General features: G+C 48.1%; 1 protein-coding gene across 1 annotated transcript; it reads right to left on the minus strand.

Moving 5' to 3' along the window:
• Positions 1–3,228: 3,228 nt before the first annotated feature.
• PGD (phosphogluconate dehydrogenase) lies at positions 3,229–24,779 on the minus strand. Its single transcript, XM_069079415.1, has 13 exons — positions 24,628–24,779; positions 23,315–23,390; positions 22,610–22,789; positions 19,801–19,866; positions 18,925–19,043; positions 15,862–15,931; positions 12,828–12,962; positions 9,743–9,932; positions 5,863–5,993; positions 5,247–5,380; positions 4,140–4,239; positions 3,860–3,982; positions 3,229–3,736 (listed from the first exon to the last, which is right to left on the minus strand). Exons 1-13 carry the CDS (start codon positions 24,633–24,635, stop codon positions 3,617–3,619), a joined length of 1,452 nt encoding a protein of 483 aa, XP_068935516.1. The 5' UTR covers positions 24,636–24,779; the 3' UTR covers positions 3,229–3,616.
• Positions 24,780–25,307: the final 528 nt, after the last annotated feature.

Here is a 25,307-nt window from a genome sequence, read left to right on the forward strand (position 1 = left end):
CTCTCTCTGTCTCTCTTTCTCTCTCTGTCTGTTTCTCTCCTGTCTCTCCTCCTCCCCTCTCTCTCTCTCCTTCTCTCTGTGTCTCTCCTTCTCTCTCTCTCTCCTTCTCTCTCTCCCCTTTCTCTCTCCTCTCTTCTCTCCCTCCCTCTCTCTCCCTCCCCTCCCTTTTTCCCTCCCCCTCTCTCCCTCTCTCCTCCTTCCCCCCCCTCCCCCTCCTCTCTCTCTCTCTCTCATCTCTTTACAAATTTAGAACCATTTCCCCTCCAAATGTTCACGTGGACTATTTGTTCCCAAGCTGTGGCTTTGCCACAGTTGGACACACTGTACCTTGACCGGGACAGTGATGTCACTTTGGTCCTCTTCCAGCACCAAGGACAACAACCTTCTGGCACAGTGAGAAGCATGGAGGCTGAGTTCTTAGTCCAGTTATAGAACTGGCCACTAGGGGTCACGATCACATCACACAACAATAGCCTTCCCATTTTGCGGCAGCTTTGGGCAGAATCCAAAGGCAGCTGGTCCAGCCCTTACCTGAGCAAGAGTTCTTCATCATCCCCACCGTCCTCCTCTTCCTCACAACAGTGACACTAATAGCCAATATTTATCCAGCACTTTAAAGCTTACAGAGTCCTTTCAAGTTATCTTATTTGAACTACAATGTCCCTGACGAGGGGACATCCAGTCTGTTTGAAGGCCTCTGGTGACAGGGAGCTCATCAACTTCCCCAGTGGCCCATTCCCCCTTTGGACAACTTTAGTCGTTAGGAAACTTTTCCTGACATCAAGCCTTTCTACAACTTCCAGTGCAGCTGGGTGGTACAGTGGACAGAGCCCCAGGCCTGGAGTCAGGAAGATCTGAGTTCGAATCCAGCCTTGGACTCTAGCTCTGAGAGCCTGGGCAAGTCACTTAGCCTTGTTTGCCTCCGTTTCCTCATCTGTAAAATGAACTGGAGAAGGACATGGCAAACAACTCTAGTATCTGCCATGAAAACTTTGTCAGCCAGTGTGGGTCAGAGGGAAAATTCGAACTCGGATCTTCCTGACTTATGACTGCTCTCCATTCATGCTGCCCTCTCTTGGAGAGTTACCATGGGCACCAAAGTTCCATGTTTGGAGGCTGGCACAAGGCTCTTCAGACTTAGCTAGGCCGGTTCTCGAGGCATTGCCTGCCTGAGCTTGGAAAGCCTTTGGGCAGACAGGGTCATCCATTCCCATAACGAAAGAGCAAATTTCTAGCAGAGGCAGCCCAGTCATTGTCCTTCCTCCAGCTGAGCACAATGTGCCAGCCCTGGTCCGAGCAGGGGCAGCAGACCCGCGTGTGCCCTGGCCGAGGTGGAGCTGCTGCCCTCAAGATCAGCTGGAGTTATTCAGGCAACGGCTTCAGGAAGTAGTGACATTTTTCCTTCCCCTCTAGGGAAAGCCGTGCTGTGTAATGCTGGATCTGCACTCAGAGCCCGAGCGTCTGGAACACAGAAGGCACTTAGCGAATGCTTTGTCGACTGATTGTAGACAAGCTACTTAAAGTTTGGGGTTCCTTCCCCTCTAAGATAAGGAGCTGCATTACGTGCCCTTTGAGGCCCATTTCATTTCCAAATCTATGGTGTTATGGTCACACAGCCCATTGTAGAAATGCCCCTGAAGGATCAGGGCAGCAATTTGGTTTGCCACTTCATTTCAGAGGCTTGAGGTGCCCAGGGTCACAGTGAGAAGAGGCAGGATTGAACCCAGACCTATCTTTTTTGTTGCTGTTTTAATAATTTATTTAAATATCCTTTTCTTTTTAAATTTCCAGTTCCAAATTCTCTCCCTCCCTCCAACCTCCTCCTCTACCCACTGAGAAGGCAAAGCAATTTATCAGTTATAGGCAGCTAGGTGGCATAGTGGGCAGACCCTGGAGTCAGGAGGACCTGAGCTGAAATCTGGCCTCAGACATCTATTAGCCCTATGACCCTATGCAAGTCACTTCCCCCTGTCTGCCTCAGTTTCCTCATCTGCAAAATGAACTGGAGAAGGACATGGCATACCATTGCAGTGTCTTTGCCAAGAAAATCCCAAATGGGGTCAGTCAGACATGACTTAAAAACAACTCAACAACAAATGATACATGTATAATCATGCAAAACATGACGTAGGTCTTTCTAATCCAAGGCTGACTGCTATGCCACACAGACCCTCACGTGCACATACTACCTGGGGAATAGAGAACACTTTCCAAGGTGCAGAGCAGGAAGGCACTCTGAGGCCAGTTAGGCTGCGGCTGCACCCACGGAACGCTCGGTGCCTGGAGAGTCCGGCCTCCTCTCATTTCAGGGCACTGCACCCCCAGACTCTCCAGAGTGAAGGTCAGGACATGGATGTCAGGGCCCACCCATTAGGACATGTCTCAGGGGCCCTTTCATCTTTTGCCAGGGTTGACTCCTCTCAGGATGCTGGGCAGCTGGCTTGCCAAAGCCTCCCACACGGCCAGTCCCCTTGCAATGGTCTCAGCATGTGGTGGGGTGCCAGCTCTGGAGGCAAAGGAGGAAGCCTGAATAGGGGGTGGACTTTGAAGAGGTCAGGGAGGAGATGGCCAAAATCAGGGGCAAGGGCTGGAACTTAGGGACGTCTTAGTCCAAAGTCTTGGAAAAGCTCAGTTGTTGTCATGTATTTTCTTAAAAAGGGAAAAAAAAACCAAATTATAAGAAAATTGGGTCAAATGTAAGAAAAACTGACTACCAACCAGGGATTATGAGTAATAACCTGTATCCCAGGCTAGAGAACCATTAACTGTCTGGGTGAGCATAACAAGGGACTCCCAAGAAATCCCCGAGATGAGGAAAAAGTCAGCAGATATTGACACTGGTCACAATTTTGGAGTCAGAGGACCCCAGTTCCAGCGCAGTCCTGACTCCTGTCATGTCCCAGCTGTGTGACCTCAGGCAAATTATTTAATCTCTATGGTCTTGCCTGCTCCTCTATAAAGTGAGGGGGATGGCCTGGTTGACAGGGAGGGGCCTGTTCTCTAACTCTGAGACAAGGGATGCTCTGAAACAAAGGGGTACCCAGGGTACCATACATAGAAACTTGGAATTCATCCCAGGGTAGGACTGGATGGCTGGAGGACCATGGATTGGGTGTGTGGCTGGAAGGATTCTTTTCCCCCAACTCCATGGGTTGGCCTAGATGGCGGCTAAACTTCTAGGACTCAGCAGTCCTGAGATGAGAGTATTTAAGAGGCTGGAAGCAAAACTATAAATATAATTGAGTTTTTATTAAAAGGTAAAATATGGGCCGTTACCCTGTGTAAGACAGACAAGGATTCCAATTTGGTCAGATTCCACCAGAGCCTTTCCCAACCCTGACGTGTGTGCTGCTACCCTCCGGGAGCCTGTTCCCTGCCTGGATGGTGCCCGCTTTCAGGGCAGGGCCACTGGTCAGAGCTGTCATTCCCATGATCAGTTTCTAGGCAGTTCTAAAAAGCAAGGGCAGAGGGCAGGAGGGGGGTCTCCACAGAGTCGCTGTACAGGCTCTTACAACAATTTATTTTCTGAGCCATGGGAAGAAGCAAATGCAGTGTAAGCTGAGGAGGGTGGCAGGAATGTCCCAGGTTTGCGGAATTCCAATAGCAGACAGTCTGGTTAGGCATTGTAGGACGAGGAGGACACGCTGCCACCATGTCCTGTCCAGTTGGTGTGGATGAAGTGTCCCGGTTTGGCTAAGAGTTCATAGGTGTGAGCCCCAAAGTAATCCCTCTGAGCCTAGAGAAAAAAAAAATGTTAGGCACACAGGTGTGCTATCACCACCCCCCCCCCATCCCAAATCCAGGACTTATGATGTCTGCCCAGCCAAGCTAATGCCTGATATGCGGCCCAAGAACACACCTGGATCAGGTTGGCAGGCAGCATCTCGTGTCTGTACCCATCATAGAAGGAAAGTGCGGTGGTGAAGCAGGGCATGGGGATGCCAGCCTGCACACCACTGCTGATCGCTCGCCGCCATGAGTCCTAGACATATAACACAAAGCAAAGGTTTGAATAAAAGAACTCTGGGTCCTGCTGAACTACAGCTGCTGCCCTGGCTAGGGATGTCAGAGGATCGGAGCCGACCCCAGAGCATGCCCTGCCCAGCACAGGGCATGGCGGCCTCAGCTGGTGCACACACCTGGCAGTTCTGCACGGCGTTCTTAAAGAAATCGTCCAGGAGAAGGTTCTGGAGCTGGGGGTTCCGGTCAAAGGCGTCTTTTATCTTCCCCAGGAAGACACTGAGAAAACAAGGGATAAGTCAGCAAGGAACCCAGGGCCTCACGCCCAAGGTGGTGCAAAGTCCCACTTCCCACCTCTCCAGAGCGTGGAAAAATGGAACATCACCATGTGTGCATGAACCAAGGTTGGGGCCACAGATGAGCTTGACAGCCGATGCTTGGCTGTGCCCCACTGCTGGCTGCCACGGGCCACATGGAGGCTGGCAGCACAGAGAGACCGTCCATTCAAACAGCCCATGCTCAAACATGGAGACAGCCAACACTCTCCAGGAAGGGAGTTAGATGTCACTCTCTAGCTTCTTTGCAGCTCTTTCTCTCCTTTTAAGTCTGACCATGTTTTTCTTTACATTCCTGTTACCTCCACACATACAAGCACCTCTCCCTACCACCTGTTCCTTGGCACAAAGGAAAGCAGCTACTTAGGTGAAGCAGAATGACCAGCCAGCTGCTGTATGCACAATTCACACCTGTCGTCCCTCACCTCTCTACCCAAAGGAGGGAGGTGTATTTCTGTATCTATTCTCTGTGCCCAACGCTGGACATCACAATTCACTTGTAGTAATTTTTTTTTATTTTTGCTTTTTGGAGGGTAATTGGGGTTAAGTGACTTGCACAAAGTCACATGACTAATAAGTGTCAAGTATCTGAGGCTGGATTTAAACTCAGGTCCTGACTCCAGGGCTGGTGCTCTATTCACTGCACCACCTAGCCTCCCCATACTTGCAGTAATTTTTAAAACACCTTTACAATTTGGGGAAAAACCCAATTTCTTAGAAGAGCCCTAGGACTCTGTGGCCACTGCCATGGACTAAGCACGGTAAGCAGATGGGCAGGCCTGGCAGAAACTGTGGAGGGGACAGGGCATCTACACTAACTTCACTACTGATTGCCAACACCCTAAATGCAGGGGATGCTGCCAGTCTCAGACGGCAAGAGAGCTGATCCACTGTTCCAAGTTGCCAGGGACTTGAACTTCACTCCAAGTGAAGCCAGGGAACCATTCTCACCTGCGGATGATGCAGCCTCCCCTCCACATGAGGGCAATCCCACCATAATTGAGCGTCCAACCAAACTCCTTGGCTGCCTGACGCAGAAGCATAAATCCTTGGGTATAGGAGATAATCTTGGAAGCGTAGAGGGCCTAGGGAGGAACACAAAGACAGACCTTAGAGATGGGCTACTCTGACCCTGCACTTTACAGATTAGGAAACTGAGGGCTAGAGAGAACAATCCACTCACCAAAGTCCTACGAGACCCAGTAGATCCCCTGACTCCAAATCCAGCTTTCTACTGCACCAAGTGACCTTCCAAGTTCCCAGATCTAGCACTGTAATTCCACAGTGGATGGATCTAGCCCTGCCCTCTGGGGCCAGGAGACCTGGGTTAGAATCCTGCCTCTGCTCCCTGCCACAACACTGTGGGCACATCACCTCACTCGGGCCTCCTCATCTCTAAGGTGCCCCCAGCCTCAGGCCTGCATCCCATTCTTGGTCAGCCTTTCTGAGATGGTCAGAAGACCACAATTCAAGGGGCCACTTGACCAAGCAGCATGGGCTGTGCAGTCTGACCCGTGTCTTCAGCGCATTTCCTGCACCATTCTCACTGCCCCTCCTCAAGACCCACCTTTCGAATGTCCTCCAGAAATGATTTCTTGTCACCCCCAAACTTAGTTTTCTGGGGGCCCACCAACTTCTTGCTGGCTTGGATCCTCTCATCCTTCAGAGATGACAGACATCGTGCAAAGACAGCTTCTCCTACAGTGAAGAAAGGGAAAGATACTGAGTAACCCAGAGGAGAGAGATTGCTCCAGGGGCAGGGGAGGGGACTGGGAGGCGGCAGGGAGAGAACGTGGGCCTCAGCTGAGATCACTCTCTGTGATGCTTACTCTGACAAGTAAAGCCTGATTGCACTTTCTAGCCTAAGTCCGGGGCATTATCAGTGCGGATCAAGGGAAAATTCCAAGGGCAGTTATTCAGAAAACAAGATAAGAGGCAGGTATAAGCTCCTTGTTACCTTTGCACCCGTGATTCCCCTGGCACAGGCAAGTCCCTGTGTCCATGCAGGCTGGCCCCTTCTCTAAAACTCTTATAGACCAGGGGGATCTTCACCTGATTTGGGTCATGGATCCCTCTAGCAGGTGAGTGAAGCCTATGGGCCTCTTCTCAGAAGAATGTTTTGAAAAGCATTAGATATACAGAATTACCAAGGAAACTAATTATATTGGAATAGTATTGAAGATATTAAAATAAAAAAACAAACCCAAGTTCACAGACCCCAGGTAAGGAGCCTGTCTTAGAGAATCAGACACAATGCTCACAGGCACCATGAGGCTGATAACACTCCTGGGTGTGGCCTGAACCAGATTAAAATGTAACCGGGAAATATTTAACAAAATACATGAAAATACAGTAACAGATAATATTACATTTTAAAGCTAAGTCAATATGTGGTCCACAGGGAAAGTTAGGTTGAATTAGTGGCTCCCATTCTGAGTTTGGCATCATTTGACCCCAAGGTTAAGTGACTGGTTGAGGGTTAAACAGCCACTATGTTTTGGCAGGACTCGAACCCAGGCCTACCTGACTCAGAGATAGGTTCACACTACTCCACGCTGCCTCTCAAACTGCCTATTATTCAGCTTGGGTAACCTGTGCTAGACTCTGAGTGACCCTTTGATTCAGAGTTTTATGGGACATACACCTTTCACTCCAGCTCTTCTATTCTCTGTTGGCATTTTCGGAAAAACCAAGTGACTTCTCTGTTTCCTCACCTATGAAATGGAGAGACTCAAAATCCTTCCCGAGAGTGAAATCCAATCTCATCCCACCCCTACTGTGCGTAATATACTGTCCTAGGCACTGGAGACACAAAAAGAAAACAGAAAATAGGGCCTGCCCAATAATTAGCAGGTGAGCACTGACAATTTAGGGGCCATGAAAGGCTTAGAGCTGGGCCCTGAAGTCAAGGATTTCTCATGTTTTCCCTTTTACAAGAAAAAATTGTTATCTTTTACATTGCCTAAATCTCCCTCTGTATGCTTTTCCCTCTTAGAGGGCCATACAATAAAATTTTTTTAAAGAAAAAGTTGGGATTTTTTGGCAGCATGATTTAAAGTATTTTTGTTTTTTAAGGTTGAAAAAAGAAAAAGAGAGAAAAGAAAGAACATCAATCCAAAAAGAAAAAAGCTTAATCATGTATGCAATGTTCATGGACACTACTCCCCTACCCCACCCTTCAAAGGAGTAGGGAGAAGTGTCTGCTATTTCTTCACTGGGGCCAGGAAGCCAGGGGAGGGGAAAGTGCATTTGCGACATCTGAGAAAGCCTGGAAATGAGCTCTGGTCCACACTCATTCATTCACCGAATAAACAGATACTGGGCAAATCCTCTGTGGAAGGCCCCTGAGCACCTGCCATGTTCAGCACAGAGGAGAGCGCCCTCCCTAAGTTCTCCAGATTTTATCCCAGTTGGGCTTCGCCAAGGGCTGCCAGCATTGCCTATGCAGGATGACTTGGCATTTGTGGGGAGAGATGTGTAAGGTACCTGGTGCAGTAAGACCACAGGAGCCACCGCCCTCAGTGTTACATAATGCTGGAGGGGAAGCCTTCACTTCCTCATTTGAATAGGGAGCAAACCCAGCAGGGAGCCAGAGGCTGTACTGGGCCGTTCTCACCCTCACCCAATGACACTGCAAAAACAAGAAAGCCCTCCAAAGCTGCCTCAGAGCACTGCAAAGCTCTCCTGTGCCAAATCAGGGAGGGGCAGAGAACTTCCTAGGAACCTTTCTCCCCTCCCTAATCTCCCTGGGTTTGGCTGAAAAGCAGCCAGCTTCCTTCTGTGCAGGCTTGGTCTCTGGCCTCACAAGGAAACTACAAACAGGGTGGGGCATGATTCACTAGAAAAATAAAAAGGAGGGAAGAAAAGAGGAGAAAAATCAAATTTTAACCTCTCGCTAGAAAAAGGAGAACTCTGTAGATGATCAGAGTTGAAAAAAGACCTAAGTCCTTAATTCTTAAAAGACACCAGCCCTTGTATTGGCAGCTGACGAAGGGGCCAATGTCTTCATGTCAGGAAGACCGAGGCTCAGATCTTGCCTCTGACAATGACCACAGATCCCTTTTCTCCACACATAAAGCTACCAGCCCTGTTCAGGTTTTCATACCCTTTCACCTGGATTCTCAGTCTCCAGTTTGGCCCCAAATAGCTGCTGAAGCACAAGCCTCACCAGGTCCTTTTCTCCTTTATGTAAACATCAGTGTCTCCAGACCATCTCCAGGATCAAATCCCTGGTCCCTTTCCACCTTTGCACTCTCCTCTCCACACCTCAGCCACCCGGCCTCCTTGTGGGCCATCACCATCTCCCATGGCCCAGCCTCTGCATTCAAGATCTGCCATGCCAGCAAGGTCCAGTTTCACTGGCAGGACTCAGCTGAAAGTCCACCATCCGCGAGAGGCTTTTCCCAGCCCCCTAGCTGCCAGTGCCTTCCCCTTAGAGATTACCTCTCATTTACCCAGTATATATTTTCTACATTCATGGTGATTACATGCAGTCTTCCCCATTATAATGTAAGCACCCAGAGGGTAGGAAATAGTTATGTCTTTTTGTGTATTCCCAGTGCTTGGCACATAGTGGGCACTTAATAAATGCTTGTGGACTGACTGTGTGACCACAGTTCTCACTTTCCTCTCTGGCCCTCAGTTCCCTCATCTACACAACTGGGAAATAACACCAGAAGTGTCTGAAGGGAGGGGATGTTTGGGAAGGACTGGAGATACCTGAACCGTGGCATAAATAATAATGACAAACACTGATTATTAACCTTCACCTAATGGCCCAGCTCCACAGTTCTTATTCCATTGAAGGTACAGATCTGGTGGGTGGGGCCTCTAGCCTCAGGCACATCAATTCCTCTTCCAAAGCTTTCATTTCACAAATAAGGAAATTCAGGCCCACGGAAGAGAGATGTAAATGCCCAAGGTCCCACAGGTGGGAAGCCCCAGCCCGCATATCTGAACTCAGAGTCTCCCTAGCCAGTGTTCTACCCCCAAGATGATGCTGCCATCTAAAAGGATGAACCAAGACAGGCACCCTGACCCCACAGACAGAGAAGAAAGGGGCCAGAAAGACAGGAAATGGCTGAAATTTTCCTTTTTTTTTTTTTTTTAACTGAGACCAAGTTTTTGATGATGTCAGTGTGTCCTGGGAGTTCATGGCTGGCAATCTTCTTCATACTGGACAAATACTAATAGGTAAGTGTCTAATAAACATTTGCCAAAAAAAATTAATGGGATGATGATCATCTGTTTCTAGATTTAAAGCTGGAAGTGCCTTGCCCAACTTGTGTTTTATGGATAAGAAAAGCAAGCAGGCTCATCAAAGTTAGACAAAAGCTCTTAAGAAAAAGCCCCCAGCTTTCTAAACTCCCTAAGTTCCCCCAACAGGGTCAGAATGGGGGAAAGAAAGGTGGTTACTGGGATGAGAGGGGGAAAGCACTGTGCATTACCGATGAGGGTCACAGGGACGCCGTACTCCAGGGCAGAGATGGCCGTCCACTTCCCAGTGCCCTTCTGGCCAGCACTATCCCTAATCTTCGGCAGGAGGTGTTGGCCATCACTATCTTGGAACTTGAGGATGTTGGCTGTGATTTCAATTAGGAACGAGTCCAGCTCTGTCTTATTCCATTCTTCGAATACCTAAGTACAGGATGTGGAAGAAACGCAAAGATACAAATGAGGATGAGATCGACTGGTACTCTGTGGCCAGTCTTCCTGACCAGGAGCAAGGGCACCCATTCTGAGTTTTAGATCCTGCTGGACCCAGTGCCAGCAGCCTCCCCTGTGCCTCTCAGCCGCAACAGCCGGAGGAGAAGGCATGAGAGCTGGCAAGGATGAGGAAGACAAATCTGGAAAGGAATTTTATGAAATGACGCAAAGTGAGACAAGAATAAACGGAAGAACAGACAGACCATCGATGATCACACACACCAAGGCAGCAGATGGAATCCTAGACTTGGGAGAATCAGCACCTGTGGTATAAATGCAGAGTGGGTGGGAGGCACGGAGAGCCTGGCTAAAAGAAGAAAGTCAACCTATAAATCAGGAAGGGCTGGGTTCCAATTCTACTTCTGACCCACTCTAGCTGGGTGACCCTGGATAAGTCCTCTGACCACTTGGTGTCCCAGGCAACTTCTAAAGACTTTAAGAGTTTCACCCCAAGAAATGCCCACAAGTCCACACCAAATATAAGAGGAAAAGAGATTAAGAATGAATGACAAAAAGGGGAAGAACAGAAAGGCAAAAGAGAATGGGTCAACCTTACTCTCATTGAATTTGGCTTAGGGAGGGAATGAAATACATACTAAACAGGGTATCTCACCCTACAGGAGAGAAGTGGGGAAGGGGATGAGAAGGGGGATAATGGAAGGGAGGGCAGGCTGGGGGCGAAGGAAGTTGGAAGCATCCACTTTTGAAAAGGGACAGGATCAAAGTAGAAAATAGAACGGGGGGGGGGGGGGGGGGGGACAGGATAGAAGGGAGGGAAATATAGTCAGTCTTTCACAATATGGAAATGTTTTGCATAGCTACACCAGTACAACCTATATTGAATTGCTTCCCGGTAAGGGTGGGTGAATAACAAAGAAGCTGTGGGGACCTTCCCAACCCCTCATCAGAGATCTCATAACAAAGAAAAAGAATTAACCAAAAAACCTTGAGAGAGTGACTTCTAGGAGCCAAGACAGTAGGAATAAGCAGTAAGTTGCTCTCACCCTCCCTTACTGACCTTGAAATACCCAGAGAATACTGCCCCAAGAAAAATCTTGAAGTAGTGGAACCAGCAGTCTTTTAGCTTGGGAGGCTAGGGGGATTAAGGGAAAGGTCCCTCCTTGCTGTGGCTGAAGGAGACCAGTATAGGACAGGAGGCAACCTAGCAAACCAGCAGAAGATCCTGAGCCCCATGCTGGTGAAGCAGACAGGTGCCAATGCCAGGCACACACCAGCCACCATCACCAGCTCCAGCTCAGCACCAGGAAAGCGACCGGCCTCCAGCTGCCAGCACCTGAGGCCCCAGCACACAAAAAGAGTAACCAGGCCCCTAAGTCCCCAGAACAAGAAGCCTGGGAGAGTAACCCCTGTGTCCCAGAAGCAAAGATCAACTTTATTTATTTATTTTTTTTGCTTTTTGGAGGGGGGAGGGCAGGGCAATTGGGGTTAAGTGACTTGCCCAAGGTCACACAGCTAGAAAGTATTAAGTATCTGAAGCCGGATTTGAACTCGGGTCCTCCTGACTCCAGGGCCAGTGCTCTGTTCACTGTGTCACTTAGCCGCCCCAAGAGATCAAATTTAAAAGCCAGAAAAAAGGCATCAACATAAGCAAAAAGCAACAAAGAAAAACAATGACCATAGAAAAGTATCTTGGTGACAGGAAAGATCTAAAGCAAATTCAGGAGAAGACAACAATGTCAATATATCCACATCTGAAACCTCAAAGGGGAATATGAACTTGTGATCTCAAGCCCAAAAAGTCTTCCTGGAAGAGCTCAAGAAGGACTTTAAATGGCAAATAAGAGGGGTAGAAGAAAAATCTAATAATTCCTTTAAAAATACGACAAAATGGAAGAAAAGCACACTGGAGAAAACAACTCCATAAAAGTAGAATGGCCAAATGGAAAAGCAGGTACAAAAGCTACATGAAGAAAACAATTTGTTACAAATCAGAATTGGGCAAGTGGAAGCTAATGATTCTTTGAGCCATCAAGAATCAGTTAAATAAAATCAAAAGAATGAAAAAATAGAAGAAAATTTAAAATCCCTCATTGGAAAAACAACTGACCTGGAAAATAAATCCAGGAGAGATAATTTAAGAATTAATGGTCTACCTGAAAGCCACTATCAAAAAAAGACCCTGGACAGCATCTTTCAAGAAATCATGAAGGAAAATTGCCCTGAGGTCCCAGAACTAGAGCGTAAAATAATCATCAAAAGAATTCACTGATCACCTCCTGAAGGAGAGAGTGACCACAAGGGACAACACAGTCAACATTCTGACTCAATATTTCCTTGCCTCTCTGTGGTGACGGAGCCATGTAAAACATTTGGTGTTTTTAAAATCAAAGTATGAAAAAGTGTTTATTAAGCACTTACTAGGTTCAGAGCAACGTGCTAAATGCTGGTGAGATAAAGAGAAAAGACAGTTCCTGCTTTCAAGACACTCATGTTCTAATGAAGGAAAAAATATACCAGAGAAAGGAGAGGGAGAGAAGAAGGGGAGAGAGGAGAGAAGAGAGAGAGGGAGATAGAGAGGAGAGAGAGAAGAGAGGGAGAGGGGAGAGAAAGAGAAAGGGAGAGAGAGGGTAGAGAGATGGAGGGAGAGGGAGGGAGAGAAAGGAGAGGGAGAGAGGAGAGAGAAGAAAAGAAAGAGGAAGAGGAGAGAGGGAGAAAAAGAGAGACAGACAGAGAGAGAGAGAGAGAGAGAGAGAGAGAGAGAGAGAAGGGAAAGAAATGAGCAGAAACTTGTTTTCATGAACCACTCTGCTCCTGTACATCCCCCTGCCATGTGGTGGCAAGCACAGGGACAGGTTCCAGACTCACCTTGGCCATCTCATTGTGCTCCATGCCCAGGATGTCTTTCATCAAATGGTAGGCCTCACAAATCAGCTGCATGTCTCCATATTCTATCCCATTGTGCACCATCTTGACAAAGTGACCAGCACCTTCATCTCCCACCTATCAGAAAGATCAAGTGCCAGAAGACCATGAGAGAGGCTGCTGAGCACCAGAGCAAGCCAACGCTGGTCTGCTTCGAGCAGTGAGTTTTCCTGAAGGTGAACACAAAGGCCTCTTGCCCCCTGAGGACAGACTTAAAGCAAAAACAGACAGGAGGAAAAAGCCAGGCTCTTGCTAAGTCCCCTTCCTTGTCCTTAGCCTGCTAAGTTTCACACTAAAAGAAGCCCACAGAAAAACACCTAGTGCACAAAAACATTTCTGGCAGCTCTTTTTTGTGATGGCTAAGACTTGGAAATGGAAGAGATGCCCGTCAACTGGAGAATGGCTGAACAAGTTGTGGCATACGATTATCATGGAATATTACTGTGCTATAAAAAAATAACAAGCAGGATGATTTCAGAAAAACCTGGAAAGACTCACATGAACTGATGCAGAGTGAAGTGGGCAGAGCCGCGAGACCATTGTATACAGTAAAATGCAATGATCAAGTATGAATGACTTTGCTATTCTCAGCAATGTAACGGTCGGAGATAATCCCAAAGGACTAACAATGAGTCATATTATCTGCCTCCAGAGAAAGAACAACAGATATTGTTTGAACAGAGACTGAAACATGCTATTTTTCACTTTCTTTCTTTCTTTTTTTTTTTTAATTTGAGTCTTCTTGTATAAAATGACTAGCATGGAAATGTTTTACATGATTACAGATATATAATCTACATCTAACAGCTTACTGTCTCAGGAAGGCAGGGATACAATTTGGAACTAAAAACTTATAAAAAAAGTTAAAAAAATATTTTTAACGTGAGGGAAAATACATACATAAACAGATATATATATATATATATACACACATATATACATACGTGTATATATATATATATATATGTATACACACACACCCATTAAAAAAATACATCCATCCAGTGCAGCCTTATTACTTTTTGACTTAGAGACACTGACTCAAGGGTCCCTCCCTCAGGGCAGGTCTTTAGAATTCAGGATTGCTGGGAACTCCCTGGAAATCCCTTTGCATCATTTTTATAAGTTGCGTCCCCAGGTGACATAAAAGTTTCCACTTTCCTGGAGCTGATTCTTCCTAGACAAAAGTTTCCCCACAAGTCAAAGGTGGAGAAATCTCAATTCTATTTAACACAGATTAATCTGGTCAGAGACAGCATAGTCTAGTGGGAAGAACTTTGGGGGTCAGAGGGTCAGGGTTCAAATCCTGACTCTGCCACTTACTACTTGTGTGACTTTAGGCAAGTCCCTTAAGATCAGACTGAGAATGGGCAGAGACCCAAAGCGTCATCTAGTTTAATGTGGGGCCTCCCCTTTATTTTTTTACAGAAGGGGAATCTGAGGCTCAGAGAGGCTAAGGGACTTGCGTGACACCATGTAGCCAACAGAGCTGAGATATGAATACCTTAGGTGGGGGCGGCTAGGTGGCACAGTAAATAGAGCACCAGCCCTGGAGTCAGGACGACCTAAGTTCAAATCTGGCCACAGACACCTAACACAAAAACTAGCCGTGTGACCTTGGGCAAGTTACTTAACCCCAACTGCCCTCCAAAAGGCAAAAAAAAAAATACCTTAGGTGGTACAGTGGACAGAATGTACAGCTGCAGTCAGCAAGGCCTGAGTTCAAATCAAGCCTCAGACACCTACTAGCTCTGTGACTCTGGGCAAGTCACTTAACCTCTGTCTGCCTCAGTTTCCTCATCTGAGCACCTTGCTCCCAAATGAGATGTTTGTAAAGTGCTTTGCAAACCTTAAAGTGTTATATAAATGTTAGCCATGGCAATTATTAGTACTAGAGAGCTAGTGATCTTTGTACCAGTTCCCCAACCATTCCATCTCTCCAGGTCTCACTTTGTCCATCTGTAAAATGAGGGAGCTGGACTGGATCATCTCTGAGGTCCTGCTCTCTCAAACTGTCCCAAGCCTAACAGGAGAAAGAATTCCAGCTACTCTCTCCCTGAAGTGGCCCACTGCCCAGGACAAAGGTTTCCACGGCCATCCAGAAAGGGTGAGGGATAGCTGACTGAGGACCAAGGCCTCCCAGCCCCTCCCCAAGGTTTCACTTAGTACAAAGGCTGCTAATGGGTTAAACAGAAAGGGTGGATTTAATTTGGGGGAATGACACAATGAGGTCAGCAGAAGCAGCCAGGCCCAGACCAGGGAGGCTGCCCTCCAACCCTCCCCAGCAGAGACTCAGACTCCTGCTTCACCTCTAAGAACGACTGCTCTCTGGGACTAAGCCAGCCCTCTATCCTGGAACATGGATTGTGACCTCTGTGGGCAGTTAAGGTACATTTTAACAGCAACATAGGGAAGCACTAAAGTGTAGTAGAAAGAAAACTTGGAAACTGAGGATCTGGGTTCAGATCCTACGTCTGTTATTTATAACCCTTGAGACTTTGGAAAAGTCATATGAGTCCTCTAGTCCTCAGTCTCCTCATCTGTCTAAGTTCTAGATCCTATAACTATGGTGAAGTGGGAAAAGAAATCTAGAACCAGAATCTAGTTACTCGGTTTCAAAGGTTGGCTGTGCTGTTTACAACTCGGGTGACCCATGGGAAAGTCAATGAAGCCCCCCGTAGGGCTCTGTCTTATCTGCAGATTGTCTCTTAGGTCCCCGCCAGCTCAAGATTGATGGTCAGATGAAGGCCTGGAGCCCTTGTCTCATCTGACCATGGATCAAAGAAAGTCGAGGGCACAGGAGGCCCAGGCTTCTCCATCTCCACCCAAAGCCACTTAGACATTCTAGATCTCAGTGATTATCCTGAGATTACCCAGAGGTGGGCTCCTGCCCCAGTATGCCCCAGGCAACTCTTCTGTCTTCTCTGGCTGCCCATCCCTCCCAGCCCCAGCTCTAAGGGCACAATACAGTACTTGCCCAATCACAGCAGGGTTCCCCAGTGCCCACTTTGGCAGCGATGCTTTGGAAGATTGTCTTGATGTGGGGCCTGTGGAAAGGAACACAGTCAGGAAGAGGGGGGGGGTCAAGGTTTCCATCCAACACTCCATGGTCCCAAGAATACACTCTCTTCCTTCTAACAGGGAGAGATGATCCCCCATTTAGGTAACAATTTCCAGGATAATCCCAGAAACCAAAAAGTGCTTTCCAGTTATTTCCTAAATAGGCCCCTCTTTCAGCTCTCGGGACCACAGAGAGGTCAAAACGAGAATGGGGCAGAGTAGAAGAGAGAAATCACCTTAAAAGCTAAAGGCAAGAATCCTAGGTAGAAACAGCCATTCTAAAGAATCAGCACTTCCCAATGGAAGAGAGAGCCCTCCCAACTGCTAACATTCCCCCTTCACCCCAAAACATTTATATTTACTTCCCCCACCCCCAGATTTACTCATCTCTAGTGGTATCATTTTCCCCAAAAGAATGTAAGCTTCCTGAGGGTAACACTGCTTCATTTAGTTTTTGTAGCCCCAGGGCCCAACAGAGAACAATGCCTATGGCATTGGGGCACCTGAGTATAAGGGGCTGTGAGTACCCTACCACAGGAAGACTGAAGAATTCAGGAAAGAACGGAAAGATACATGAACTGATACAAAGTGAAGCAAGCAGCAACAGGGAAACAATACACACAAAGACTGCAACAATGTAAACAGAAAGAACAAAACGCTGAGAAAGGAGAAGGACCAAGATCAGACCTGGAAGGGGAGGGGGAGGGGGTCTCCAGACAAGAAAGATCATGCATATTGTTAGATGTGTTGTTAGCAGGTGATGTAAAGGCAAGATAACAAAACATTTTAATAATGTGTTTGACTGAACTTATTATCAAAAGAACAATCTATGACTTAGATTTTCAAAAGAATTTGTAAGTCCCTTTGACAACCAGTCAGCTCTCTCCTCTCACCTAGCTTTTGGGAGTGGAAAAGGTAATTCTAAATCCCTTTGGTTTGCAATCCATAGCTCAAAGGCCAATTCCGGGGTGGTGCGACTCAAATCCTTCAAAGCTGAGGGGCTACTTGAATCTGAACAATGAAAATCTGGGTAAAGGGCAAGGGCTGTCCCAACTATGTAAAAATTCAAGGTAGAGTGTGTGTGAATATAAATAATAAGTTTTTATTGATATCATTCATTTTTTACATCACCTATTTTCTTCTTGCATCTTTCTCCCTCCCAGAAAACCATTTCTTACAATCTTTTTAAAAGGGAGGATAAATACACTGTTATTCAGAGGAGAAAAATGTAGGTGGCTACCCTTTTATCCTTCTCCCCAGGTGGGCAAAATAGTCACCATTTTGAGACAACTGTATTTTAAATTTATTAATTTTTCAGCTGTTAACAGTGGGTTACTTGGGGATTCCATCTGACCACTCCTGAGGAAGGCCCAATGATCATCAATTCATGTCAACAAATATTTATTAAGCTCCCACTGTGTGCACAGTCGGGTACTAAAGATACAAAGACAAAAATGAAACTAGTCCCAGCCCTCAAGGGGCAAGATGGGTTTGGTCTCAGGTGAATCATCGAGTCTGGGAGGAGAGGAGCAGTGAACATGTAAGGTGAAAGGTTAACACTGCTCTGTCTCTGAACTTTAGTGCCTTTCCTCAAATCTTTCCCACAAGTCTGCTGCAATTTCCCCAGAAGCACTGTGAGAAAAGTGGATATGAGGGGTTATGAGCAGGGCAGGTGGCTGGATGTGGATCTCCCTCCTCACTCCCCCAAGCCCAACAGTTTTAAAAACCAGCTCCCATTTCCTCTAGATTTCAGCATCCTGAAACGCTTCCCTAGCTAGATCAAGGCCAAATCAGGTCAATGGGAGAAGAAGATTCCCCAAAGTCACCCTTGACTTTGGGACAGTTAGAGAGGAGCCTGCTGAGCCCTCATAACATGCACATTCCATCCTCTACCATTGGGAAATCAAACTCTTTGAGAGAACAAGGTTACCTGTCTCTATCTCCCTCACAAAGGATCCTTCCTTTGCTATTTTCTCCTCCTCTGTTCCGTCTCTGTCTTCCTGTATCTGGCTGTCTCTTTTTTCTGGAGCCTCAGTGGTGATGTTTTCCCTCAGACTAATTTTTACATATAATTAAATCATTTGCAATTTTCAGTTTTGATTCCCCCCTTTCCCCTCTCCCTCCACCTTTTTCCACAGCTCTTTGACACTCAAATTTTCTTTCTTAGACTCACCCCCAACCCTCCATCCCCACCAGCCTTTTCCAAAGCTTTGTCCCCCTTTCCCCTCTATTTGTCCAAAACTATCCATTCATTCAGCAAACATATGATAAGAACCCGTGATGTGCCAAGTATTGTGCTGGGTACAGGAATGAGCACCAGCCTCTCTCCCTTTAGGTAACTTACAGTCCAGGAAGAGATAAAGAAGGCAGGAGAGAGGCATACTGCAGTGGGGGGTAACTGCATCCACCCCGGCACTCACATCAGCAGGTATTCTAAGGCTGCTCTTTAGAAAGCTGTGTCTCTAGCCCCGGGTTTGCAGAGATACACGGTGCCTGTGCAGAGGGAAGGCCCAGGTAGACCTTCTTGGCAGAGGAGGTTGTGTGGGGTGGGTACTCCTAGGCAGTGAGACTCCTCTGTCCTCCAAGGATCCCTATTTCTTTCAAGGCCAATCTGCCACATTTCTTTCTTTTGGCAATCAAATGTGACACAACAGGTCCCTCCCAATTTCTCCCACTAGGGCTTGTACAGCTAACAAGGCAGGGCCATCCCCCAGGCCGTCATGGGCTGGCACTCAAGGATCCAGGGCAGGCTGTGTCTATTTTCAGTTTTAGCCTCATTTTGGGAGGCAATATGAAACTGACAGACACATGACATTAAAACAGAACCAGCTGACTGAAGAAGGGTTATCTCCACATCCTGCTCAGCACACACTGCCACAACTGTTCCTTGCTCCCTCATTCACACCAGAAGTTCAGACTCCTCCAAAACTGGTGGGGCCTGATTAAGCACCTACTATGTGCTCGAGATTACTAGACTCACCAGGCTTCTTTGTTCCCTCCGGGCATGAGAGATGGCCCATAGCGGGCCCCCTCCTCTCCACCACTCACACCACTTCCCACAAACAAGATGCCTTTGGCCTTGAGGTCTTGGCATCGCCTCTGAAGAGGAGAGAAAAGGAGTTCCATTACACATCAAATAAAATCCTCTTTCCACACAAGGACAGGGAAGAAAAGGGGAGAAGAATCCTCCCCTTCTCCCCGCTAGCTCTATCATAAAGGGGTCTAAGAGCCATGAAATGATCTGGAAATGCACAAAGAGCAGGAAAGACAGGCTTTGGAGTAGGCCCGTGGGGGCGGGAGCTCCAGTGAAATAGGCCATCTCATACCTAATGGCACCTATTAATGTTCCAGGGGTGGGGGGAGCTTGCTCCACAAGACTCCCCAGCACAATGAATCCATTCCTCCAAACAGATGAAGCTGGCAAAGCAGCCTCAGAAGAGAATAAATCAAGCCCCCTCCTCTCAGTAGGGAGGGGAAGATCCCAGGGCTAGTGAGGCTGCTGCCTCACTCTGTATCAGGCTTTTCTGTTTAACTATTCTTCTGTTACAAGAGCAGGTTCAAATGGGGAGGGGCACACAGCGGATAACTGGGGTACACAAATAAAATACAATAAATTGTGGGGGGAAAAAAGTAAATTGCTACTACAAAAACAATAACGAACAAGAGTGTTCTGTTCTGAACTCCAAATACTATTCTGAGAGGCAGTTAGAGCACCCAGGGACTCTTGTGGACAAGTCCAAGGCATTTTGGGTCAGAGCTGGGGAGCTCCTTCCCAGATAGCAAACTGGATGTGAACGCAGCCAATGCTTGCACATCCTCAGACCTGCTCTATGGACAAAGGAAAGAAAGTACGTACTGTGGTATCTCTGTACTCTGAATTCCCCCCATCGATGATAATGTCACCAGCTTCCAGCAAGGGCACCTGCAATGAGATGCAAGCATGAAAAGGAACACCTGCCTCCCCAGGAAAACCCAGTTCAGTCCCCCCACAACTGCGCCTGGAAGCTCTCTGGCCTGAGATATTCAAGAGAGCTTATCACAAAGTCCAAACAAGGGAACCCAATCAGAACCACGTGCCTTTTGGGGTGAAAAGAAAATGAAACAAAAGTCCGATTTTTAAGCTTACAAAGCAAATCCACTGAGCCTCTAAAAACCTATCCACAGGTCCCAGGTGAGGAATTCGTGGTCCAGAATCTCTGAACTCCCAGGCCAGCAATCTTTCTGCACAACTATTCTGCCTCATTAATTATCTAAAACATGTGTGAGTGGCACAAGGCCCACAACACTCCTGAGGATGGCCTGAACTAGATTAAAATGCAACTGAGAAATTTAACAACACAAATAAATATACAACAAAACACAGGCAATGTTACATTTTGGAACAAAGTCACTATGAGGCCTGCAGGGAGCCTTATGTACAGCTTTGGGGCTCCTGTTTCTACTGTGAGTTTAACATTTGGATTAGCACCATTAGGAGGTAGGAAAAAGCTGAGAGTAGGACACCTACTATGTGCTAGGCACTCAGGGAGATCCCAACTGGATCTTGCAGCCTAGCAGGCAGACAAGAAGCCTGCACAGATGTAACTACATGGCATAGCATAACAAAACAAACATGCTACATGAGAGAGGGACAAAACAAAGGTCCCAGGGTAGAATGCTGGAGGGCCAGAGAGGGTCAGGAAGGCCTGGAGAAAGCTACGGGATCTGAACAGATGCTCTCTCTGCCCCCAATCCCAGGGAGAAACAGACACAGCCTTTTTTTTTTTTTTATAGGTCCATACTGCCCCCTAGTTCTTTCCTACTCGTGGCATGGTCTAGCAGAAGGAAGGCAACTGAGGCCTGCCTCTTCTGGGGACATCCCAGAACATGGGATGTGGAAGACCTCAGTGTCTCCCTGGCCAGGCCCAAGGTGCCCCGCTCCAGAATAAGTGGTTATTAGAAGTGGATGGAGGAAGGAGATCCAAGGCACCAAAGCGGACCCTAGCCCTCCTGGCACTGCTGGGCTTTCTGGGAGGAGGCACTCACAGGTAGTGAGGGGGATCCCTTGGGCCCCCTGCTGACCAGCACCATCCTCTCTGATCCCTGAGGGTCAGGAAGGTGAGAAACTGAGACTAAAGGGGGAGAAGCCACAGTATGCACATGCTCTAAGCTGGTGAAAGAGAAGGGCAACAATAATAAATTTCATCAATTCCCAGAGTTTTTGAAGAGGATTGGGGTGGAAGGCCCCCAGCCTTCCCAAATCCCCCCAGGGCACCTGCCCCCCTCTCCAAAATTATTTAACTCTCTCCTCCATTTCCAGCCATGTCAACCAAACCACCATGGTCCCTCACTGGGATCTCTGGCAACTTGGAAGACACAAGGTTTCTTGAAAAGGAGCCAAATAATACAAAATGTCCTTTTCCCTGCCCTCTTCCCAAGGAAGCAGACTGACTGGTATAACTTAAGGCCCAGGTGCCCAACAAATGGCTCACTCAAAAACGGTTCACAGTCTGCCCAGCCCGATATCACTCAGCCCATCTGAGAAGAGTCTTGTACACGTGGGGCCCCTCCCCGTGGCCCACTTGTTCTCCATCTACAATGTCATGCCTGCTTAAGTATCACCACTCCATCACTGGTGGGGCTGGAAGGAAAGCCTCAGCCACCTCGCCCAGCCTCCCCCTTTTATAACGGAAGCAGTGGAAGTCCCAGAGAAGGCAGAGAACAGTGGGGAAAGGACCTGGTTTGGAATTTAAGTGTGCCCTTGGGCAAGTTGTAGCTTCTTCATCTGTAAGGTGAAGGGGTCAGCCAAGATGACCCCTCAAGCCCCTGCTGGCTCTGGGTCTATGATCCTACGGAAAGTGACCTGCTCCCAGGTATATGGATTTCAAACACAAATCCTCTGACTCCAAATCCAGAGTGCATTCTTCCAAGAATGAAAGCTCTTTGAGAGCAGGGTCTGATTTCATTTTTGTCCTCCAATACCCAGAATTCAGCATGGTACCTGGCACAGAGGAGGCATTTAGGAATACTTTCTGAAGAGCTTTCATTATTATTCCCCAAGAACTTTACATATGTTAATTTATTTGATCCTTACAATAACTCTGGGAAGTAGGTACAATTATCAACCCCATTTTACAGAGAAGGAAACTGAGGCTGAGCGACATGAAGTGCCTTGCCCAGGGGCACATGGCTGGTAAGTGCCTGACAGTACAATTCATGGGTTAGTACTGCCTCCTCTGGAGGGCTCTTGTTACTAATAACAGAGATTTATTGACTTCAGGGAACACTGAGAACCAGTTTTGGTGCCAAATCTAAAAAGTAAGGCAGGCAGTAGAATCATTCCTAGAGATAATAAGCACATCTGTTAAATCCTTTGAGTCTGTCACAGATAAAGCTCACACAAAAGAGCCCTTGTGTTACTATTATTATAGTTAATGAGGTGTTTCTCGGAGTCATCTAAATAGTACACCTAGGGAATTCCTACCAGTAGTGTGGGCGTGGCTTAATTAGTGTTAATCAACATTAGGATAGCTTAGGTCATGGACAGCCTAGCTCACTTCTGGTCTGTCTAAGAATCTAAGCAGGTTAATTTGGAGAAGAGGCTGGACGTCTGGGTGGAAGAGACAGAAAACTAGGGGAAGGGAGCGGGCATCAGCTCAGTACCAGTTGAGGAAACCAAGTCTCACCAGTTTCACAATGAAATCATCGACAGCCTGGCCAGCCTTGACAAGCAGGATGACCCGGCGGGGTTTCTTCAGCTTGGAAACCATTTCCTCCAGGGAGTGAGCTCCAACCACCTTAGTCCCCTTTGCCTCGTTGGCCAAGAAGTCATCAACTTTGGAGACAGTCCTATTGAAAGCACACACCTGCAAGGGAGGAAATCTGACTTGGGGTCTGCCATGAATTAGGACTCAAAGTCTAAGGTGGGTATAAACCAGTTCCAAACAGAGCATCTCAGATTCATAGTTCCAGTTCCAAGGTCACTTCATCCAGGACCCAGTTAACTTTAGCCTATTTCCTATGTGGCTATTGGGGAATCATTTTTCTCTGAGCCAATAAGGCCCCTTCAGTCCTCTCTAGGGTCAGAGCACTGCCCTGCCTAATCTGTCACTCCTATATTCTCCTAGGCCTCAGATTTTACTGCACAAGCTTTGAAATAAAGAGACCTATTGGACAAAAGTACAATTCTTCATGATTTTCAGTGAGCTGGTCCTCCCACAAAGGGACATTGGTAGTTTTCTTTCTTTAATGGAAGTGTTTCCAGGAACAACTTGGGATGTAGTAAATGATAAGAACTGGAACATTCAAGTGTCTGATCATCCTCTGCTCTCCCTGCTCATGTACACACCCAGCAGCCACCAGAATAAAAAGGTATCATTTCCTCTACTCACCACAAAGCCATGGTCATTCATGTTTAAAATTAGGTTCTGGCCCATGACAGCCAGTCCAATCAGGGCAATATCAGCTCTGGAAAGGGGGGGGGGGGAAAGACCAGAGAAGTGTGTCAAAAGACTCTCCATCACTAGAGAAAACCCACTCCCAAGTGAGGAACCCTCACTTTCCTGACCCTGCTAGTAAGGGCACCCCAATGGACCCGACATGTAATCGATGTGGGTATTCCCTCTAACGATACAGGAGGAAATTCAGCCATCTCTGCCAACCCTGTGGGACTCCTGTTAATGGCCCACCCCTAAGTTTTCCTAGTTCACAGTCAATTTCCTACCTTTACCATTCTTAATTGGGCATAATTAAGTCTTTTTTTTTAAGGTAAAGTCTTCCCTGTATTCCCTGCCACCCCAACAGTCTCACTGAAGCTAATTAACTTAAAAAAGGTTGCTCCAATCTATTAAGTACTTAAGTTATATGTTGTAGGAAATCTCAGCAGGTATCTGGTTTTGTTTTTTTTTTTTAATTTTATCTGTCCTTACTTTGGCTCCCCAGAGAACCAGGGCAAGGAGCAGATTTTTATCTAGCCCTGGGCTCTAAAAGCTGTAGGCTCGGGCTGCCACCCCTTGGAGTGCAAGCCTTAGCTCCAGAACTTACCCGGTGAGTGACCAGGGCAAGTTTCTTAACCAGAGCCTCAGTTTCCTTTTCTGTAAACGGTGGAGACAAGCGCAGCTTTTAAGGCTAATAAAGAGTTTTCCTTGAAACAGCCCGGTGGGGCAGGCACTACAGGTCGTCTTAGCACCCCCATTTTAAAGATGAGGAAACCGAGGCTCGAGCAAGCTAAGTGACCCACTGCCCCCTTCAGATCTCAGTCTCCAGACCCCGACTCCCGGGGGGGGGGGATTTCTAGCACCCCAGGCTATAACTGTCCACCCCCAAGTCTTAAAGAGCTGCCCAGAAATGTAAGGTCCCTTCCCCACTAAGATTCTAGAACAGCCCCCCGCCCAGGTTCCCCCAGTCCTTTGGGGTGGGGTCTTCCTCCTGCCTGGGGAGGAGGGGAGGAGGAGATAGGGAGACGGAAAAAGAAAGAGGAAGGAGGAGGGGAGGAGAAAAAGGGGAGGGGAGAGAGAAGGAGGGAGGGGGCGGCGGGGGACCTCAGGACCCCGCCCTCCCCCCCCCAGGGCGGGCACGTGGGGAGCTGCCCCCCACCACCCCCGAAGGAGGAGCAGGGGCTCAGAGCTGGGGAGGGGTCGGGGGCTGGGCCTGGCCCTGGGACTGCTGAGGGGGTCCCCGGGGCTGGCTCGGCTCGGGCACTCACTGGGCCATGGCGGCGGACAGGGTGGGCCGGGCCGGGCAGGGTAGGGCCGGAGCAGCAACAGCAAGAGCTCTCCCGCTCGAGGTTCAGCCTCGGAATCAGCCAGCCTAGGCTCGGCTCGCTCCCTTTGGCGTCGGCGCCCCCTCCCCTCCTACGGTGGCCAATCAGAGAGCAGGGTCCGAGGAGGCGCGGCAGCGCCATTGGTTCGCCCTGGCGCCTGCTAGACCGCCTGAGAGCGAGGGCCCCGCCCCCGTGCCTAAGGCGGATCAGTGGAAAGCCGATGATATAGATCGTTTAAAGGGACCCTTGGGCTCGTGGGCTCAGTTTGTCTCCTCTGGCCCCTTGGCAGCCCTCCTTCCTCCCTGGGGTCCGGGCTGTGGGTGGATTGGGCTGGAAGCCAGTCCGGCCCGGGGATCATCCCTTGAAAGCCCTGGAGCTTTCACTGAGAATAAGGACACTTGCAGTGTCCTGGACAGGGAGCAGGGGAATGCATTCGAGTTGGGGTTGCCCAACTTAGTCCCTGGGTGAACCCTGGTGAGTCAGCCCAGCTCCCGGGGTCATGCCAGCTCGTCTGCCAAGTCTCCTCCGCAGGGGAGGCGGTAGATAAAGTCTGCAGAGCAGGAGGGCCCAAAGCAGTCTGAGCACGGGTGTTAATAGGAGCCGGGCCGAGAACCGACAACATC

This window comes from Petaurus breviceps, unplaced genomic scaffold (assembly GCF_028583685.1).
Source record: "Petaurus breviceps papuanus isolate PSGF00001 unplaced genomic scaffold, PetGlider_PUasm1.0 91041, whole genome shotgun sequence".
In the NCBI taxonomy this organism is placed as follows: Eukaryota; Metazoa; Chordata; class Mammalia; order Diprotodontia; family Petauridae; genus Petaurus; species Petaurus breviceps.

Excerpts from the sequence above, each read along its gene's own strand:
- PGD (XM_069079415.1), bottom strand. Across the intron at positions 22,790-23,314 it reads TGAATGACCATGGCTTTGTG|GTGTGTGCTTTCAATAGGAC; the intron begins GTGAGTAGAGGA and ends CCTCCCTTGCAG. Across the intron at positions 15,932-18,924 it reads GGAGGGAACAAAGAAGCCTG|GCCCCACATCAAGACAATCT; the intron begins GTGAGTCTAGTA and ends TCCTTTCCACAG.